This window comes from Microtus oregoni, unplaced genomic scaffold (genome assembly GCF_018167655.1).
Source record: "Microtus oregoni isolate MIOR12 unplaced genomic scaffold, Mior012 000017F_ref0000208, whole genome shotgun sequence".
Lineage (NCBI taxonomy): Eukaryota > Metazoa > Chordata > Mammalia > Rodentia > Cricetidae > Microtus > Microtus oregoni.
In genome coordinates this window covers 11377166-11399717 of record NW_024543076.1, presented here as the reverse complement: position 1 = coordinate 11399717, position 22552 = coordinate 11377166, and the positions used below count along the sequence as shown (strand labels likewise).

The following is a 22552-nucleotide window of genomic DNA, read 5'->3' as shown; positions in this document are numbered from 1 at the left end:
TTATCTCCTACAGATATGGCCACATCCAAACTTCCCGAGAAATCACTCTGTTGAAGGGCTCTCTTCCCAGAATGTGTCACGTTGACCATTAAAACTAAGCAGGACATGAACATTATCTTGAAGCGACAAAACCCAGGCCGAAACAAAGGTTAAAAGCAGAGCTTTAACCAATACAATTCTGTTTGATTTTGCTGAGTTTACTTCTCTCCTTTTATAGACAGGATCTTGCTGTTTTGCAAATGCTCACCATTTTACCATCCGCTGCCTCAGCCTCTCAAATGCTGGGATAAAGGTGTGCACCATCTCAGCTAGCCAGAATTTTATTTGCGTATGTGTGTGTGGTATGTGCATGTGTGTGCATGCATGCTCACATGCCTGTGAGCACATAGCTGGTACATGTACAGTGTATGCATGTGGCGGTGCAAGAGAGACAATGGGTTTCTTCCTTACATGCTGTTCACTTTCTATACTAAGCCAAGAGCTCCTGCTTCACTTAGTTTGGTACCTAGTTTGCTGCAGCATTTGTCTCTACCTCCTATGGGATGAGATCACAGGCAAGCCAACACATCCACCTGCCCTTTTTATGTGAGTTCTGGGGATCTTCGAAATTATGTGGCAAATGCATTTGCTGCTGCTGGTGGTGGCAGCAGCAGTGGCAGCTTAGGGCTTGGAATCTTTCTACCTAGTTTGCTTTTTCTTTCTTCTTTCTTCCTTCATTCAATGATGGGGATCAAATCAAGGACTCCACAGAAGATAAGTAAGTGCTCTATCACAAAGCTGAATCACTATCCCTAAGTCTGTCTCTCCCTGAGCTGGAAATACCTAACTGGGTCCAGCTGGGGTCAGCCAACCTCCAGCCAAGCTGAACATGTGTGATGAGTGTACTTTAAACTGCTGAGCTTAGGGACTGATGTGGGATTCCCCTCTGTATGGTGAATAAAGAAACTGCCTTGGCCTTGTTGATAGGGCAGGGTAGAGCTGGGGGTGGGGAGGGGAGGACACTAAACTGAATGCTGGGAGAAAGGAGGCAGAGTCAAGGCGAAGCCATGGAGCCTCTGCCGAAAACAGAACCTTGCCATAGGCCACAAGCCTCGTGGTAAAATATAAAATAATGGAAATGGGTTAAATTAAGAGATAGCCAATAAGAAGTTAGAGCTAATAGGCCAAGCAGTGATTTAATTAATACCGTATCTGTATGGTTATTTCGGGTCTGGGCAGCCAGGAACAAGTGGCCTCCCAAAACAGGATGGTTTAATAAAGTCTTATGGTGATTATTTAAACCTTTCAATGATCTTACAAGTAGTAAGCTAGGCATACTGGCCCACAGCTGTGGTCCCAGCATCCAGGATGCTGAGACTGGAGGGCCAGGGTTCAATGCCCGTGTGGGCTTTCTAGTGAAATCCCACCACAAGCAAGCATCTACTGCTGTTGTGAAAATGCTCATGTAGCACTTGGCACAGTGTCTTGTAGTAAAATATGGACTTGGGTGCTATTACCATCACTGTTATGACTGAGTCCTCATGGAACTAATTTTTCCTAGTTATAAGAAGGAATCAATTTAGAAAGGGACTAGACTATATTAAGAGACCAGTAAAAGGAATCATGTCTATTTAGTATACATCTTGAGAAAATGAAGGCAATAAAACTATTCTTTTTGTTAGCAAAGAGCCGGACTTTGTTTCAGAAGACCAGGTTAGAAATCTACATAAAGTGATGGATTTAACTTAAAAGATAATAAGTAGGACTGACAAATTTGGAATAGATGCTATTCTGTTGGAATGTTATATCCCCAGCCAAAGGTCTGAGTAAGATGGGTCTGGCAGAGTATTCCAGAAACAAGCCAGAGAAAGCTAGAGAGGCCAGTGATTCTTGACAATGTTTGGGTTACATCGCAAAGTAGAATGCAGAACTTCACAAGGAAGGGGACCAAGTCAGACCCCTTAGAGAGTGTGGTTTAGTGTGGGGAGCTCTCCACATTCAGTGAGACAGAATGCCAGCAGCAGACCATGGGAACCAGCAATGCTTAGAAAACTGGCACCATGCTTTCAGTAACTGACTCTTTAAAGAGCAGATAAAGAGGAGGTACCCGGTATAGCGAAAGCACTGCAGAAGGAAACAGTGGGAAAACCTTCTGTTCTTGGTGCTGGAAGCTCAAGGTTCTACACTTGACAGAGCAGCTGCAAGATCCTGTTTCATAAAGAACCCTCTTGGGGCTGGAGAGATAGCTCAGCAGATAGAATTCCATGCTCAAGCACAAGGATTTGAGTCTGGATCCTGGCACCCACATAAGCCAATGGGGTCCCCAGGTGTGTTTAAAAACTTACATTTAGGGCTGGAGGCTGGAGAGATGGCTCAGCGGTTAGGAGCACTGCCTCCTCTTCCAAAGGTCCTGAGTTCAATTCCCAGCAACCACATGGTGGCTCACAACCATCTGTAATGAGGTCTGGTACCCTCTTCTGGCCTGCAGGCATACCGGCAGACAGAATATTGTTTACATAATAAATAAATAAATATTAAAAAAAGAAAAAGAAAAAAAACTTACATTTAAAAAACGTTAGCTTTTAGTGAATAGGGTTTTAGAAAAGTCCTATAGGTTCAGGTCTTCTTTCCCTTTTAGTGATTGTTGGCATCAGCGGTCCAGAGCCTCACAGGGCATGCGTCAGGCAGAGGACTCTGGATCCCTAACTTGTATAGATACTTTTCTTGCAGGGCCCAGAATTTAAAATTTGTCTTAATATATTTGATGAAAATTGATGTTTTTGTTAACCAGACAGTAATCTGTCTGCTGTAGGTTACACTCCACGAGGCAAACAATCTAAGAACATGCTCCTTCGCTGATTTCCAACTGCACAAACGTGCGTGTGCTCACACGTCAGGTGGAGAAAAGAATCAAGCCAGCTACAGAAGTGGGTTTTCAATTAGTGTGTCCTCTCTCTGTAGGTAGAGGTGGTACTCACACCTTGGCATATGCTTTTGAATATTGTGGTTTTCCATGAAAAGAGAAGCAGAGGGAGCGGAGAGAGCAAAGACCCGCCAGACCTGAGCATGTTTGAAAATGCCATATGAAATGCATTACTTTGAAAATGGCAAAAAGGGGACAAAAGAAAAAAAAACCCAGAAATCTATCATTTGTATGACAACTTGAAATGTCAATTAAAAATTCTTACAGCCCAATAGTACACTGAACAGATATAAACCAATGGTATTGAGTGTATTTATTCAGCTGTGGGAAGCTGTCTCCGTGGAGACATTTCAGCTGATGTCTACTCGGCTTTCTTTTCTTTGTCCTTAGTAAGACAGGAAGGGGTTTTCTTTCTTTCTGGCAGGATAAAGTCGGCATGTCCTGGGGAGAGCTTGGGGAAGGTGTAATTGATGTACTTCTGAAATGCTGCCCTGGTTTCCTGTAATTCCTCCTCCAGGAAATCTTTCCAGTTTGTCATGATTCCCAGTTCCTTTGCCACAGATATCAGCTCCCCCTGGGTGTTGGCCAGTTTACCCATCACGTTGTCCAGTGTGGCCTGGTGGGTTTTTTCTGCTTCTTGGAGCACTTCCTGCACTTCTTCTTGCTTCTGTCTCTGAGCCAGGCCATAGTATGCATTCATTTCTTGCTCCTTTGCTCTTATCAACTGGCCCAAGCTTGTCTTCTGATCCTCAGTGGCTGTCACGCCGGTATTCGCAAGTTCCTCCCTGGTCTTGCTGCAAAAGACGACACAGGTTTACAAATCAGATAGACTAGCCACTAAAAACATAATGAATTGATCGTTAATCACGGAAGAGTCCCCAACCTGAGAAACCTGGGGTGCATGAGCTTTCAGAATATATTAGCTATCAATCATCAATCTAAAAATTGTGCTCAGAGGCTGTTCTTCAATTTCTCGGCCAAAGGCTGGGGTACAGCCACTAGTTTAATGTCCAATGGTGGCACTGAACTTAAAACAATGAAGAGACAGAGACAGAGTCCTAAACCCCCATAGAAGGTATTTCTTCATATCAGTTCATCTCCTTTTTGTTTTTTTATGTCTTTTAAATAGTATCATTAATGTTTGATTTTTGTTGCTTTGAGTGAACTTGAATCAACTGCATAATTCAGGCTGACCTTCAACTCTTTAGTTTTGGGATTACAATATAATAACATCATGTTTCCCTTCTCTTTTCTCCCTTTGAGCCCACTTCTTGTTCTCTTTTTTATGTCCAAATTATGTCCTCTTTTCATTGATTGTTGTTACATCATATATGAATTTATATATGCACATATGTATTCCTAAATATAACCTGATCAATGTGGTTAATGTTAACATATGTGCATGTTTCAGTTGACCATTTGGTGGTGGATAACCAATTGGTGTGCTCTTCCCTGGGGAAGCCTCTGTCTCCCACTCTCAGTGTCCCTTGTATAGAACTGAGGCCCCACAGGCTTTCCCCCGTCCACTTTGATATACCTATCATTGCTGCCCTTGTTTGGCTCAAGCTTAGGCAGCCATGTTGGGAAGCCTTTATGGGTGCAGTTGCTGGCACGACTAGAGACGATCTCACAGCAAACTCCTGGATCCTAACCTTGAACTCTTGATCCCCCTCCTGCGTGCTGGGTGCTGAGGCTACAGGCCTAAGCCACTGAACCGTCGCTGCTCATCTTTAGGATGGACGGAAGCAGCTTGTACTTGGGCGTTAGCTTTAGGTTTAATCGTGATTTAAACTGAGCTATATTTAATTATAGATTATCTCTAACTTTCTGATCACAGGGCCAAATTCCTTTTACACTTAAAGTTACTGAGGAACCCAAAAATAAATAGTTTATATGAGTTTTATCTATCGACATTAACAGAATTAGGGGCTAAAAGAACAGGCATTTTAAAAGACATCAATTAATGCAAAATAACAATAAATTAATTCTACTTTAATGCAAATATTTTTATGAAAAATATTTTCCAAAATAAAATATAATATTTGGTGAAGAGACTGACATAATTTTACAGTCATTTGCAAAGTTCTTTTACATACGGCTTAAAACAAAGCTGGTTTTTCATGTTATTTGAATATATTGAGATCTCCTCCTATTAAAACTCCTGAAAAATATAACACTTCTTAGAAGAGAAAGAGAGAGGAAAAAAAGGAAATGACATCATCTTCTTGTAAAAAAAAATGAATTTGACCTCGTGGATATGCTCCTTCCCTGTCAAAAAGTCAGGGACCCTGAGGGCTCTTGGGCCATGCAGCTGAATGATTCTGACCTCTGGTTGCTTATATCACTCTATCTGTATATACATATTATATATACCTAAAATATAATTATATCACAAATATATATATATAGGTTAGATAATACAGATATGTAGATAGACAGACTATAAATAAATGTTACAGTAGCCAACCCTATTGAACTGTTACCATGCACCAAGCAAGCTGCCAGGCTTTTGTGTATATGTTAATCAGTAGCTCGGGAAATTCAGTTAAGTCATGGCATGATTAGGCCCCATTCACAATGAGAACCCTGGCTCAGAGCAGTGAGGTAATTCGTCAGGTTCACCCATAAATGCTGGTGGCAAAATCAGCGCCATGACCCAGGCAGTCCGAGCCCAGGGCCGTGTGATGCAGATGCAGTGCGTGGACTTCTGTGATTACCTTGTTTGGCTAAGATGTCTAAAGAATAAAATACCTAAGATGTTGGGGTAAAGTATTTAGGGTTTGTAATGAAAATGCTCCCCCTCTCATTCCTTCCTGGTGCCTCCGACACAAATGAAGTCTTTTTGAGGCTTACCTCATTCTGTGGTTGAAATTCTCTTACTTTTTCTAGTTCTAGCCTGACCTTAAACCTGAGACTTCCCTAATCTTGATGTAATGTCATTCATCTCCAGTTACCAGGCAACTCGGCCTCCTCTTCCCACAGCTGGGTTATATCCCACTATTACCAGCAAGGGTTAGTGCTATGAGCGCTTTACATGTCTGCTCATTTAATTGTAGAAGGACCCACTGAGGCTGTTACTATTTTTACTTACACTGTTATTATTCCCTTGTGATAGGTAAGAAGGTGAGGCTCGCCAAGAGCCATGAGAACTGTTGTTCAACGTCACACACGTAATTGAGGAAGCAGGAGCGTGGCTTCTCTTAGCCACTACTTGCTTCAGTCTCATAAGAAGTCACCATAAAATGTTTCTTCGGTAGGATGACACGATGAAAACAGCATTTAAGAACAGTATTCTGGTAACAGTAAGAAGGCTAAACCTTAGTGCAGTGAGACAGCGAGACCACCTTGTATCATTCTGCAACCGTCTGGGGTACTATGAGGGTCTGAACCAGTGATGAAAAGACAGAGATAGGCATCGAGACGAAAAGGAACAAGTCCAGGAAACCACAAAGCCCTAACTGTCAGCATCTAAAACTGCTGGGATAGATGAACAGCCAAGAGGAATCAGCCAGAAGCTGGAAAGGAGGATGGAGGCCTCAGTAACCATGGAGCTCTCAGTAGCGATACTGGAGAGCTGTGAATTCATAGTCATGCACGTCCTCTGGATTTAGCCTGGTGCTTTATAACACCAATGGGTTGTTAGTGAGGCTGAAACCAAGGCCTCTAGGGCCCAGGACAGCAACAGCTGAATGACCCTATCCAGCATCCCCAAAGAGGAAGGTCCCCAGCACCAACCTTAGGTAAACTGAGCTAATAAAGTCTATCCCAGGTATCTACCTTCTTTAATCCCAGCACTCAGGAGACAGAGGCAGGCGGATTTCTGTGAGTTCGGCCTTGGAAAAATGGAAGGTGGGGAATACTCATGCTTAAAACAGACTTGGGTTTTCTTGAGACAGGGTTTCTCTGTGTAATAGTCTTGGCTGTTTTGAAACTAACTCTGTAGTCAAGGTTGAACCTGAACTCACAGAGATCTGCCTGCCTTTTGTGCCTCCTGAGTGCTGGGATTAAAGGCAAGTGCCACCACTGCCTGGCTTTTAAAACAGATTCTTAAGGTAAGCTAAATATTTGCTGTAGAAGAAGAATCAATTTTATGGTACATATGAAATGGTCAAGAAAACCCATAGAATCAGGTAACTTGGGCTTGCAGGGGCTCACAGAGTCTGAACTGCCAACCAGAGAGCTTGCATGGGGCTGACCTAGGCCCTCCACACATATTACAGTTGTATAGCTTGGTCTTCTTGTGGGGTTCCTAACAGTGTTATTTGCTTTTGGGGTCCCTTTCCTCCTACTGGATTGCATTACCCAGCCTTAATAGGAGGGGAGGTGCCTAGTCTGATGGCAACCTGACAGGCCATGGCTGGATGATGTACATGGGGGACTGCCTTTCCTGAAGAAAAGGGAGAAGGAGTGGATAAGAGGGGCAAGAGAAGAGGGGAGGTTGGGGAGGGACTGGGAGGAGAGGAAGAAGGCGGGAGAATGTGATTGGGCTGGGGAAAATTATTAACTAATAAAAAAGTTATTTTGTTTATCTGTCTTTTCTGCTGTTGGAGACGGATGAGGAAGTACTGAAGGAAGGGCCATACCAGTGCTCGTGGTTTTTCCTTCCCTTCTCCAAACTTAGTCTGGCTTGGAGTCGGTCTCTCCTAGAGTATTTGAGGGATCACTGCAGACAGGTTGGAGGGAACGGTGAGTTCCTACAGTTTTGGATCCACACGAGAAGCAAGACACATGGCAATGCTCTGCATGTTACCCATCATTGTCAAACAGCAAAGGCACTGTCACCAGCAGCTGCCAAGCTTCCAGTGGAAGGGACGGCAGGGCCAGCTGGGAAACTTGCATTGCACATCCTGGTTAGCATCTGTGCACTTCCTGTAAGCAGAGAGTACATCCTCGTGAGGCATCTGTGCACTCCCTGTAAGCAGAGAGTACATCCTAGTGTGGCATCTGTGCACTTCCTGTAAGCTGTGCACATCCCAGTGTGGCATCTGTGCACTTCCTGTAAGCTGTGCACATCCCGGTGTGGCATCTGTGCACTTCCTGTAAGCTGTGCACATCCCGGTGTGGCATCTGTGCACTTCCTGTAAGCTGTGCACATCCCGGTGTGGCATCTGTGCACTTCCTGTAAGCTGTGCACATCCCGGTGTGGCATCTGTACACTTTCTGTAAGCTGTGCACATCCCGGTGTGGCATCTGTGAACTCCCTGTAAGCAGAGAGTACATCCTGGTGTGGCATCTGTGCACTTCCTGTAAGCTGTGCACATCCCGGTGTGGCATCTGTGCACTCTCTGTAAGCCATCTCTATTTTGACAAGGCTAGAGACTTGGAGGTTTGAAATTCACGCTCTACTCAAACACAATGCTGGCACAAGTGTAACCATTTTGTAACATAGTTGCAGGGTGTGTCCACACTTACAAGAATTAGGCTGATATTTCATAAAATGGATTAGTAGAGAATAAAGGGGTATTAGACAAAATATGCTCTGCTACCTCAGCCTCACTGTGCCAGTGAGGAAACACGGAACATCTGCACTAAAAATCTCTCCATTCGGTGTCTTCTGAAACACTTCCAGCCTATTTTTGGATGGTTGTTGCTGTTAAAGTGACACAGGATGTGCTGTTCATGGGCTTAAAGAAAAAGCACCAGTGGATGCTCCTTCCACATTCTCTTCCATGTAAGTGAGGTTTTTCACTTGTCTCATGCAGACGGCCACCAACACACTTTCATGCCCCGTCTATGCCCATCAATAAAAATCCTCATTTTTACATTTGGTTGTAATTTGGTTACATTTTCCCATAGCCAACGACTAAATGATAATGACATTTGTTCCTCAAAATCATTTGTACGTAAGGCAGATCAGAGAAGATGATTTGCTCAGCTGGACAATAAGAAGGTGTCAATCCACTTTTTGTTTGAACAACTGAAACGCTAGCCTAATTTCAGCCGGCATAACCACTGTGTTTAATAGGAAAATGCATTATGGTTTTCTGATTGGGACACTAGAAACTTCCCTGATTTGGCAGTGATTCCCTGGAGTTGGGGTTGGAGGCATTAACAAGGGTGTGGAGGAAAGAGCCAGAGCCGTCCTTCTGCAGCACACTTGCAACTTGGGGTTCAGTAGGACTCTTCCATTAGCCATGTCTCATTGTACAAGAAACTTACACGTCTTTGCGCATCCTGTTTTCATTCTTACGTCTCTCTCGGAAATCAGATCCCTCTCCTTCTAAAGACCAACACATCTTCCTCCAGAAACCTCCCTTTACTTGATCTTTACCTACCCTCACTTTACTTGATCACTTTAGGACTTTAACTCTTTCAATCCCAGTGTGTTGTTTGTACTAGTACTGTGCTCAGAGGGGGAAGCCACACTTCAGTTTCTTCATTTAATATTAAGGAAGGGTCTGAATTTCTTTCTCCCAGAACTTCAGTTTCAAATCCATTTCATCCAGAAGACACTTGATAAGTTCGGGTGAAGTGGAAAAACTCACTCAGTAACTCAAATGACTTCCTGTCGAGCAGGTCAGTATAATGGAAAATTGCAAGTATAACACAGGCCAGGGTTTGGTTCAGTCCCCACCACCTCCTCCTCTTCTGATCTTTCATAGTTGGCTCAGTGTCTCTCTGGGACTCAGGACTCAGCCTGAAGACATACAAGATGACAGACTCTGCCCAGTGGTTACTAGCCAATTCACTTCCACTTCCGAGATAAACTTCACTCCTGTCTGCTTGGCTAGATCTTACTGTGAACCACAGCCTGGTATCTTGCCTCACTTCTGAGTGCTGGGTTATAAGCATCTCCCACTAAGCCTGGCTGCCCCCAGAAAGAGATTTGAGAAATATATAAAGGGTCCATGTGCATTAATTATTGAATCAAGAGAGTTGTCATAAAATTATAGCCATTAGAGACAGGTAAAAATGTGTTCTACACCTTAGCGACAAGGAAAATGCAGATCAAAACCACTTTAAGATTCCACCTCGGCTCGTCAGAATGGACATCATCAGAAGTCTAAACATCAAATGCTAGAATAGATGTGGGAGAGAGAGCCCTTGCATGCTGTTGGTAGGAGTGTCAACTAGTGCAGCCTCTATGGACATCAGTCTGGAGCTGAACTACTATGCTTCATTTCTGGGCATATACCTGGAGGATTTTATACTGCACGACGAGACACATGATCATCTACACTCATGGCTAGATAGCTGTTTACAATAGCTAGGAAATGGAATCAAAGCAGATGTCCATCAACTGATGAAGAGATGAAAATGTGGTGTATATGAGATGTATAAACAATGAAATTATTACTCAGCTGTGAAGAAGCTAGGAAACATGAAGGTATCACATGAAGGGCCTCTAGCCCACTTCCTGGCAGCACCTCTTGTTCTGCTCTGAACAATCATGGATTCACGACTGCATCTCTAGTGGCATTGTGCCCGTCCCTCCAGAACAGTCCACTCAGCCCTGATGGCAGCACTGAAGGATTTCTCTACCCTAAATTCCAGATTCTTCCACCATTCCTATAAGCTCGTTTCAAAGGCCTAAGAAGCACGTGGTCAGGTGTATCACGGCAGCTGCCTTGCTTCCTGGTATTGACTCTCTGTCACAGTTTTTTTTGTTTGTTTATTTTTTGTTGTTGTTGTTGCTGCAACAAACGCCTGGCTCAGGCAACTTGTGTTTTTGTTTGTGTAAGGTTTTGGTTTTGCTTACAGCTTGGGGGTGCGGTCCATCATGGAGAGGACGGCATGGCAGCAGGGTCTCACTGCATCCCTACTCAGGAAGCAGAGACTGAGGAGAGCAGATGCTCGGCATGCATCCTAGAAGCTCCAGCCTACATCTGAGGTGAGTCTACCTGCTTCAGCTAGCCCAGCCTACAAACCCTCTCAGACATTCCCAGAGCTTTACATACAAGGTGTCTCTAGATTCTAAGCTATCGGGATAAGCCACCATAGTATCTGAATAAATTCTTTAGCAGAATATCATTATCTCTCTCCACAAATTAGATTCTGCAAGTGTCTAAAGAAGCCTGGCATTTAGTGATGCCCAGAGATAAGATCTGGTACCCTGCAGAATTTAACTGATCAGAATAAATTTGTAGCATTTGTTCAGCAGTTAACAAGGGCTGGCAATGTGGCTCAATTCCAGAGCACCTACCAACCACGCAAAAAGCTCTCCGTTCAATACCTACCACCCAAGAAAATGATAAATAAAAACAAAACAGAATGGATGATCATGTTCCATAGAACAGCCCTATGTCTGTGTAAGGCACCCTACAAGACTGATGGCCTGATTAAAACTTTACTGACATGGGAAATAGGATGTTACAGGTCCAAAGCCATGTTACCACAGGCTGTGTTTAGCCTCCCCAACAGTCACTATTGCATACTTCTGTGTTTGACCCAGCATCCCTACGGACTATCAGGTAAATGCTTTTTGTAATGTGCAAAAAGACCTCCTAACTTCCACCAACCCGACTGAAAGACTAATAATGTTGTCAGGTCACACCTGAGGCCTATAACAGAGACTTCTCTGTGACACACCTACCCGCCCACCTGATGTTTTCACCAATGTATTTTAATGTGCTCTGATTTGTAGCTCTTTGTTCTGTTAGTATAAAAACGACTGAGATGGCTCAGTCGATAAAGTGCTTGCCTTGCAAGCATGAGGACACAAGTTTGATTCCCAGAACCCAAGTTAAAAAAAAAAAGAAAAAGAAAGAAACTAACGTGGTGATACATGCTTGTATTGAGCCAGCCAGACTAGTCTACTTGGCAAATTCTATCCAAGTAAGAGATCTATCTCTAGAAAAAAAAAAGGGGGGGGGGATTAGATTGTGCCTGGGAACACCTGAGTTTTCCCTCTGACCTCTATATACAAGCACACAATGTGAACATGCTCACATAAATACAAACATACATGTGAATGCACACACAAACACATGCATGAACCTGCTACCGTAGTATCTGAGATAGACTGAACTTCTTTCTAGGTCCAAGTAACTCATATTTTGCTCTTGAATAAACTTCTTCCTATTCCCTCAGAGATAAATACAGTGTTTTAATGTTAACAAGTACTAACAGGCACCAGGCTCTCTTCAAGGCCTTTGGGAACCATGAGTGAGCAAACCAGACATTTCAGTTGGATATATTTAAATAATAATCATGACAGTTCTCTATCTTAATCCATAAAAGATGAAAATTGAAAAAGAAAAATTTACATTCGAGACTCCCAGAGGAAAAGCTGAAGGGGAAAAACAACAAACAAGAGAGGGTCCAGGAGACTTCTGGTGTGGGTGAGAAGTGAACCACGAGACCCTGAAAGAGGAGCCAGAGCTCCTCAGACCAAGAAGTGGGGGAAGGGAGCAAGGGCCCAACAGCCCCTGTGCTAGACAACACTCATTCTCTAAGCAAATGCTCTCTCTTCACAGAGATATACTCTAGACAGAAGAGAGGGAAACCTGAATGCCACAGCTCTCCAGCCTTCTTTCTGGCCACTGGAATGACAAGTTTTAACTCTGGGAGAGATTTGTCTTCAAGATCTTACCTCTCAGTTATACACAGGTAGACATGCTTAAGTCAAGCGGCAAAACCCAAAAGGGACAAACCCAGACTCAGAGGCCAAACAGGAAGACTCCATCTTTGTTCTGCTGCTAAAGTTTAGGGGGTCTTGGGCAGGCCACTCAACATCTGGAAACATGGGTTTCTCTTATACCCAGAAATTCCTGGACTGCTGACTGGGTTAGTTCAGTTCGTTCTCTCTCTTAAGCTCTCTCTGTCCCTCTCCTCTGTGTTCTACCCTCTCCCCTTCTGCTTCGCAGTGCACACTTATGTATAATATGATCTGTAAGATGATGTGTGGCTGAGAGTATATCCGAGGATGTGGAACGATGTGAGCCTTGTTACAGGAAATGTTTGTTTCGGGGAGACAAAGTAGATGTAGGAGGCAGTAAACTGGGCCTTGTGTGTCTTCTTTCGTGCACTTCTGCGAAGTCAATGTTTTTCTGTATACCCCTATTCGTTCATAAGGAACAGACCAAGAACTAACACGTCTACCACAGCGTGTGAACCAGGCTGGAAACGATGACTCCTAAGTGTTTATGGAGAAGTGTTTATTAATTCTCCTGAGCCTTTTAATGCTGGAGAAACAAAATAAGAAACAGAATGTTGAGAAGGGGGATGGAGATATGACTGAGAATACAACATGGACCTTCAGAAGTGTTTGTAAATTTCAATCCCTTATATATATGTTAAATACTTGAGTACTTATGCTACCAGTTTTCTTAAATCTCTCTCTCTCTTTCTGTCTCCTTCCCTCCTTCCCTTCTTCCCTCTTTTTCCCTCTCCCTTCTACTCTCATTCCTACCAATATTTGATATATCTCCTAATAAAACCAGGAAAAGCTGGGCAGTATTCACTCGTACATCTTAACCTTATTTCTTTCTCTAGGTAGATTTTCACTGAGTCAAGCGCTCATGTTCTTGGTCATACCTTTTCTGCTCCTGGACAGCTTTCTGGGCAATCTCTCTTTCTTCTTCCCTGGCTTTCTTCACTGCCTCTAACTTCTCTCTGTGGCACTCCATCATAATCCTCTGGATCCTATGGACCATGCGTTGTTCTGCGGCGGAGTGCTCTCTCTTCAGCTCCTCATCCATGTTTTGAATCATCTCCTTCTTGGTTTTTGCTTCCACAGCCTTAAAGAAAAGGAATGGAAAATTTGACATCGATATTACAGGGTCGATGACTTAAAATGAATACTGGAGGCTAGACCCATTGAAGTTTCGTTTATCTGATAAAACAGAACCCGTTAAACAGGTGATTTAAAAGTAGCTGTGAGCCGGGCGGTGGTGGCGCACGCCTTTAATCCCAGCACTCAGGAGGCAGAGGCAGGAGGATCTCTGTGAGTTCGAGGCCAGCCTGGTCTACAAGAGCTAGTTCCAGGACAGGCACCAAAAGCTACAGAGAAACCCTGTCTGGAAAATCAAAAAAAAAAAAAAAAAAAAAAAAAAAAAGGTAGCTGTGAATTCTATGAAAATTTTTCATTTACATAAAATATTCAAACTGTATGTATTCATATATGTTTATGAAAGATCACATTGAAAGGTTGTATGCAAAATGCAAACAGGTTAGAGGGGTGTGGTTAAAGTTTTTCAGCCACTTTTCTTTTTCAGTGCTGGCTACAGCTGGGGTTTCACAGACGCTAGGCTATCACTGGGCTCCAGCTCCAGCTTGTGATTTTATTGATTGTCGCAGTCTCATGACACATGGAAATGTGTGATATTGGAAAATGGCATAAATAAACACCATGACGGGAGCCCGAGGCTCAGGCAGGAAGCAGGCACATCACACAGTCACAGGAGCCTGCCTTCCAGTCCCCTCTGCCGCTCCACATCCCCCATCAGTCTAGGGTTGCTACCCTTCCTCCTTCATGGAGGCCACAGGCGCTCCATGGTTCTACGGTAGGGGGACCTGTGGAGTATTTTCAACCAACTAGAGAAAGATCAATAGTCAAAGCGTTATTTGTGGAGAAGTCTCACAAAAGGACCTGACAGGAAAACCTTTCAGCATTTTGGAAATGCCTACTAACTCCATGGGGTGCCGGCACTCTGCTGGGGCCAAGCAGGGAATACCCTAGGGCGAGGCAGGAAGTATGGAGCAGAGCTCCCTTTCCTATTGGTCATCTGAGTAGAAGGACAGTCCGTTGGACCTTATTTGGTACACAACTAGTATACGCTAAGTGCTCCTTGGAGAAGCAATGAATGCGTGGCCATCTCCTCGGCCGCTCATCCATCATATCATTAGGCTCCCTGTCACTGTCCTGCAGCCTCTGCCCACGTATCGCACACACGTGGTCCTCCTCCGTCTCCTCCTTGGCAAATGTGAAGGAAGTTCTGTATTCCGGTCCTTTGAACAGGTTTTGGGACAGAGATATAGAACTAAGCAGTGAATCCCTCTGCTGGGAACGCTGATGAGCTTACAAGCTAGGAAGCTCCTCTTAGCCAGCCTCACCATCTAACCACAGAAAAATGGATAAGGAAAATGTGGTACGCATACACAGTGGAGTTGGTTGTTGACTTTTTTCCTTCAGGAAAATGGATGCAACTAAAGGTAATTATGAATTAAGCCAGTCTCAGAAAGAAATCTCATGCTTCTTCTCATATGTGGTTCCTAGATTTTATGTTGATACGTAAAATCATGTATGGATATATGATATAAAAGTGGAAATAAAACTGCCCAGAGAAATAAAAGCAACTATTAGGCAGACTGAAAATGGGCAAGGAAGGTCTGAGGTGACAGTCCCAACATACAATATATACTTGGAAGTATACATATGATATATATATATATATATATATATATATCTTATATTGTACATTGTCATGTACAATGAATACATATCACAGTGAAAATTTAAAACAACAAAAAAAGAGGTCCTCTTATCTTGTGACCATTGGTCTACTAGGATTACTTCAGGGACAGCAAATATGTCTCTCTTGGCAGTTCAGAAAAAGCAAATTTAGGGAAAAAGATGTAAGCAGGAAGCCCAGAAGAAGGGAAGCGACAGCTTGCTAAGTCCCAGCACAGGACTGGATACCACGGCTTGCATAACGACAAGACAGACTGCCCATATGTAGGTTGCGGCCATGCCAGGGAACCAAATGATAAACAGCTAGTTACATAAAACAGCGAGTTATTTCATTACAATGGTGATCCGGGCTATGAAAGGGCTATGACAGAACCTTATGTCTTGTGGATCACCAGGTTCCCTCCCAACCTTTACGAAGACTAATCTGAACTTTACTAATTACTGCTCCACCTCTTCACCCCTGTCAACTAACAGATGCACCTTTTATCAAAGGCTTCGAAAAAGACAATGAGCAAATTATTGCATACGAAACCTTTAAGTCTCTTTGGTGTTGTTCTTCCAGTAACTGGATTTCAAACTTGTGTCTGGCGTGTGCGTCCAGGAGTGCCTTCTCCACTGCTTGTTGCTGGAGTTCTTTAGCCTTTGAAAGAAAAGGTTCATTTATCCATTATTATTTCAGGGAAGACACAGAGAAGCTGCTCAAGAAGTTGGCAAGTTAGGTGTCCGTGCTCAATGAAAAGTAGCAACCACCATGGGGTCCCTAATTACACTGTTCTTACTCCTACATCCCACAGAGACCTGGTTGCCTTAGCTAGACGCACATAACACACTGAGCCCTGGGTGACCTCTGCTGTCTTTTGAATTATTAAAGGTGGGGCAGCTGCACGTGTGTGTGTGAGTGTGTGTGTGTGTGTGGTGAATATACATATGTATATGAATATATGTATATGTATGTGAGTATGCGGTTGAGCATGTTAACCTAGGAAACACAAGGAAAGGAGCAGACACACGAAGCTAAAAGGCTCTAAGCAGAGAGCATGAATACCATCGAGACCTCCACATCAGGAGTTAGGAAAGAATTTATCTTAGATTATTTGAAGAAAGTACTCAGATACTAGCTAAAACTTAGATTCAAACTGTAGACTGTTCATAAAAGTGTTTCTTTCTATCGGGACACATAAGTAACTGGTGGTTCTTATGGTTTGATTTTTACAACTACTAGATTCTTAGTGTTATACCTTATCTAGCCCAGAAGAACTTTAATTCTCTTCAGAAAGCCATCTATCTCAATTCATCTATGACTGGAAGAACTGAGGTGGTGGGTTTGAGGCTTCTCTAACCATGAGTAAAGTAGTTCTTCCTCCAGTCTTCAAATGATCCCATGGCCCTAAGCAGCCATGCATACAATGCATCAGGATTGGGGCTTTTGTTTTATTTGCTTGTTTAATTCACATGGGCTCCTTCTTAGATTTTCCAGGACAACCATGGTCTTGCCAGCCTCCTCCTGCCCCAGCCTCCTGTGTAGCTGAGTCTGTAGGAATGCACCCTGGTGACTAGAAGCACCAAAGACTTTAGAGGCAGTAGATAGGGAGAGTCCACCAAGATAAGGCATTTGGGGAAATGGGCAATAAGTTAGAAGTATTTATTACATACTGCACAGATGGATAGCCCCATACATGAGTAGAAGACCATAGCGAACAATTTACAATGAAGTTGGCCCTATTCTGTTAAAGTTTCAGTCAAACAAGAATAAGTGGCTGGAGTCATCTGCACGGAGGCAACTTGGAAGGAAATCCTTGGCAGGACCTGCTTCTTACTAAGCATCACCTCGTGCCAAGTACATTCCTTCATTGAACTCTCTCAACAATCCTTTGAAATGGGAGTCATACTACCCCACCCCCACCCCACAGAGGAAGCCAAGATGGAGAGGGCAAAGGACACGCCCAAGAACCCATAGATGTAAGGACTCGGTGGGCTATCTCTTCGCCGGTTATTCTGAATTTACAGTTTTTAGATAAATGCAGAGTGAGGAGCCTGTAGAAATGCGGTTAAGGGTAATTTCTGAGTCCTTTACCTGCTCCCACACTTTAGCTTCTGCTTTTTCAATGCTTTCCTTGAGCGCAGCCTCTTGATACTGCTCTTCTTGGTTCAGGATACTTGACCCAATATCTGTGTATTTGGACAAACATCATTACAGGGCCCTGTGGACTGTTTCCTGGCTTTCCTCTCTACCATCAGCTAACATTTATGCGAGCCATCTAGAGACACCTCCTATTAGGTGATGTCACTCAATTTAATTACTTTCTGGCACTAAGAACCGAACCTATGACGCTCGGCATGCTCCTGCCCGCTCAGCTGTCTCCCAAGCTTACACTCTCGTCCTTGAAGGTGCCCACTGGAAGGGTAAGTTTTCCACTAACTAAGCGGGAACTCATCCCTGAGGCCTGAATCGAGTCAGTTATTTTCATACACCCTCTCTAAACCACAGGCGATGAAGAGTAAATGTCCTGTGAGGTGTGGCACACTCAAAGCAGAGTGTAAACTCACAGGGCATTGGCACACTATCCATCTCTCTCCTCGCTTCTGACAGGGCATCTTTCTTTAATACATCATGGACGTGCCTTTCATTAGTGGGGGCCGTTCCGACTCCGTCAGCTGTGGAGGGAGCTAAGTTTTCAGGTTATTACTACTCTGCCAATGATCTAATTTGACTTCCACATAACAACATCGCATAAGAACTTCTCCACTTAAAGCATAACTCCAGAGAAGGTAGAGAGACACACAGAATCAGGTAGGAGGGGATAATTCTGGACCTGCAGCTAAGAACTGAATCCTTTGGTAAGGTCTCAGGGTATGTGCATCTCACCTGAGATGGCCCTTAACACAGGTATAGTCCCTAGCATGTCAATCTCCATGGTGGGATGCGGTGGATATGTGTATCTGCTCAACATCTCCTGCCATGGTAACAGATCCCACTTCTCTCAAGAACTCCCTCAAGCGGTGTGGTAAGGTTGCCTATAAGCACCATCCAAATTTGCTTGGCCTTTCTTTCTTCTAGAAGCTGATCCGGAACCAGGCACATAGTCAAGCCTGACCAGCCACACTCTTCCCTAGTTAGCTCGCATAAGGATGTAAAGAGGAAATAGCTTCTTTTCCTCCGCGATTTCTAAACTGGGGCTAATGCGTGTTGGAATCATTTGTCTCCAAGTCCTTTTCTAGATGCTGAGTAGGCCTGACTGCAGCACCAGCTCGGCCAATTCACCAAGGGTGAGCATGGCAGACTAAAATCTTGATGACAGGTTCCACCTTGAGTTTTTCTTAAAAGGATCAAGTAATCCATCACAAAACTCCACTTTATGTGTTCTGTTTGAAGTTATTTCCATCACCTACTGATGAAAGATATATTTGGGGGATAGAACTTTACCACTAGATCATTAATGAGTCTTTTTTAAAATTTATTCTTTTGGTTTTTTTAAAATTTATTTTTATTACTTTAAATGGTGAGCAGGAATGTGTATCTGTATGTGAGTATGTTCAGGTACCCCAGGGGCCAGAGACATTGGATTCCCTGGAGCTATAGTTACACACCCTGTTGATGTGGGTGCTAGAAACTGAAGGTGGGTCCTCTGGAAGAGCAGCAAGTACTCTTAACTGCTGAGACATCTCTCCAGTGTGCCCCCTCCAATGAGTGAGTCTTAAAATATAAAGCAGTAAATATTGTGGGAGAGGTGGATGCATATAATCTCAATATTGTGTAAATTCATCACATTTGTAAAAACGTAACACAAATGTAGGGTGGCATTTTCCTTTTTTATTTTATTTTTTAAAGAAGAAAACAATCATCTTTCATTTTACATACCAATCCCAGTTCCCACTCCCTCCCCTCCTCCCATTCCCTCTACCTTCCCCTCTAAACCCCCATCCACTCCTCAGAGAGGGTAAGGCACATTGCTTTGGGGAAGGTCTAAAGCCCTCCCTACTAAATCCAAGCTGAACAAGATATCCCTCCAAAGAGAATGGGCTCCAGAAAGCCAGTTCAAGCAGTAGGAATAAATCTTGGTGGCACTGCCAGTGGCCCCACAGTCTGCCCCAGCCATTGGCATTATCCCTTTTAATATTTAAATATTGTATTTGTTGTTCTCAGCCTTAACTTCAGAAGACATCTACAGAACTTTTTGAAAACCTACATGCTGTGAAAGGAGACACTTGATGTGGGATGTCCTTCTATATATGCGTTGGTTTTATTGGATAATGAAGAAAGCTGTTTTGGCCAATTGCTTAGCAGAGTAAAGCCAGGTGGGAAATAGAGAGAAAGTAGGTGGAGTCAGCAAGATTCCATGTAGTTGCCAAAGGAGAAAGATGCTTACCGGTAGGCCACAGCCTCGTGGTGATGCACAGATTGATAGGAAAGGGTTAATTTAAGATGTAAGAGCTATCTAGAAATACGCCTGAGACATCAGCCAAACAGTAATTAAGTAATATAGTTTCTGTGTGGTTATTCAGGTCCGGGGCAGTCTCCAATTACAGACACTATTAATAAAAACAACTTCATTGGGTCTAAAAACCATGGTGTAGATTTAGTTTTGCAGCATTCTCATGTGATAAAATTACAAAGACAGAGAACTAGAAGAAAGGCTGCCAGAATTTTGAAAACTGTGACTGGCTGCTAATGGACAAGATGAAGAGGCTTGTGGTGATGATTACATGAATATACATGTGATACATTCTATAAAACTACACTCCTAAGGGGGAAATGATTGGCAAGGTATGTACCTGAGAGAAGAGCATTGCTCTTATTGTGCTAAATTCCCGGTTTTGACAATGTAGCAAGATTACAAAACTAATGGGAAAAACTGGGGCCCATGGGAACTCTTTGATCCCTTTTGCAACCCATGGATCAAACTATTCCAAAACAAAGAGTGTTTTTAAAGACATAAGAAAAAAAATATAAGCCGGGCGGTGGTGGCGCACGCCTTTAATCCCAGCACTCGGGAGGCAGAGGCAGGCGGATCTCCGTGAGTTCGAGACCAGCCTGGTCTACAAGAGCTAGTTCCAGGACAGGCTCCAAAACCACAGAGAAACCCTGTCTCAAAAAACCAAAAAAAAAAAAAAAAAAAAACCAAACAAAAAAAAGAAAAAAAATGTACATGATGAGGCCTGATCCTGGAAACTGTAACAGCAGAGAACCACAGCCCTGTGAAATACTCTTGGATGGATACGTCAAGGTGCTGTTGAGCTTACTTATAAAGAAGGCAGAATTTTAGCTCTCTTTTGACTCACAATAATTTAATGACAAACACAGGCAAGTGAATATAAAATACTGATTTCTACATATATTTATCTGTCCAGGGTTTAGATTCATATATCCTATAAAGTATAAGGGATAACTAAAGTATATCAAAAATCATTAAGTAATGGAGATAACATTGTCTTAGGTCTAAATATTATTTTAGAGATTACAATTAATAATCCATACCAAAAATTTACGGAACCTTAAAATCAGTTTGGGAACTGATGTTTTAGAGGATTTTATAATTCCATTTCCCCTGCCTTTTAGTTCAGCTCTCTAATGTCTCTTTTAGTAAATTAGGAGTGAAATCAAGTAACCGTTAGCTTACCACATTCATGGTAAAGAAAACAGGGAAAAATATTTGAAAAGTCCTTAGAAAATATGCATAAAATCCAGGATGAGACTGAAATTTTTCTGGGTGTAAGTGAAAAATGAAAATATGGATTATAATTCATTTGCTCATAAACTATATGCCTATATATGTGTGTGATAAATATTCCTATGCTATTAATAGGCATCTGCTTTTGTCACTAGCTACAAAGTAAAGACTAAGTTTCTTCCACTCATTTATTGGGGTATTTAGATATTTTCTCTCCTGCATGTATGAAAAGTCCCCAAGTACAGGCAAAATTGGAAAGAACACACATTTACTATGATGTTTCAGATGTTAAACAGGTACAATATTTCAAAGCTTCAAAACAATTTAAAAGATACATATTAATGTTCTTATTCATGACAAGAGACCAATTGAGAGGCCAAAAACTCTTTGCCATGCACAAAACTATTAAGTAGAATGGCTATATTCTGACACGTTATCATTTCATGATGAAATTCTAGAGGCAAGTAACCTCAAACAGGACAGAGCTGAGAAGAAAGGCGCATGTGCGATTCTATGCTATAGCAAATAAAAATAATAAAATCACTGCCAGGCACGGTGGTGCACACCTCTAATCCCAGCACTTGGGAGGCAGAGGCAGGTGGGTCTCTATGAGTTCGAGGCCAGCCTGGTCTATAAAGTGAGTTCCAGGATAGCCAGACTTATGGAGAGAGACCTTGTCCCAAAGATCACCACTCCCACCCATCCACCCACCCACCCCCAAAAAAGAGTAAACTCACTTACCCAGTATATCTTTGTGAGTGTAAAAGCGTGTCTTAAATGGCTTGTATTCATGGATCCGTTGGAAGGTTTCTTTGAAAGGGGCTGGTGGGATTACTTTATTGCAAACAGCACAGCAAACAAAATTAGTATAATCGTGATTCCTGATCATAGTTAAATTTCTGATTTTTTTTTTACTTCTTATAGTTAAAATAATATCAGGATCAGAAAAAAAGGTAGTTTCAAGAGAAGCTACAAGTCTAAGAAAGCTGGAAGAGGGCCAGGGTTTTAAGATTCTTCTAGAGGCTGGCAAGGACTAAACAAATCTTCATGATTAGGCAGTGGTCATATGTCTAAGGAATGATATACCAGGAGCCTCTGCCATACAGGATGTAGACACTAGATTTGGCAAGAGATGAGCAGTTTCTCCCTCCCAGGGTCCAGCATTAAGTTGTCAACTTACTTAACAACTGTTGCTAGGGAGGACAAGCTTTGCTCATAAAAGCAACCTGAAATAATGACAGCTGAGAGCAGAAGGAGCTGCCGTCCATTGCCCTGACTTCCCTCTTGCCACTGTAACAAGTGGACACAGTCTTCATGACTTACCTGTAATACAAATTTATCCTATTGAATTTCTGGAGATCAGAATCCAAGGGAGACTCGGTTTCCTGTCTTTTCCAGCTTTAACAGCTGTACATCTCCCTAAGACTCATGGCCTCCGCTTCTGAGGAGGAGCCGCTCTTTCCTCTGATCTTTAGCCTCGCTCTGTGGACCTCTGTGTCTATACCAGGCACCTCCACATGAGCCAGGATGACCCTGTCATCTCAAGGTCCTAAATGTGATCAGAGCCGAAAGATCTCTTACCATACATTCACAGGGGCCAGAGGTCAGGATCTGGACGGCTAAAGAAGG

At 43.0% G+C, this 22552-nt stretch overlaps 1 protein-coding gene across 1 annotated transcript; it reads right to left on the bottom strand.

Moving 5' to 3' along the window:
* Positions 1 to 3233: 3233 nt before the first annotated feature.
* LOC121458562 (uncharacterized protein C6orf163 homolog) lies at positions 3234 to 21924 on the bottom strand. The gene is made up of 5 exons (XM_041667902.1): positions 21665 to 21924; positions 17329 to 17423; positions 15787 to 15894; positions 13379 to 13581; positions 3234 to 3696 (listed from the first exon to the last, which is right to left on the bottom strand). The coding sequence occupies exons 1-5, from the start codon at positions 21810 to 21812 to the stop codon at positions 3264 to 3266; spliced, it is 987 nt and encodes a 328-aa protein (XP_041523836.1). The 5' UTR covers positions 21813 to 21924; the 3' UTR covers positions 3234 to 3263.
* Between the last annotated feature and the right edge of the window lie 628 nt (positions 21925 to 22552).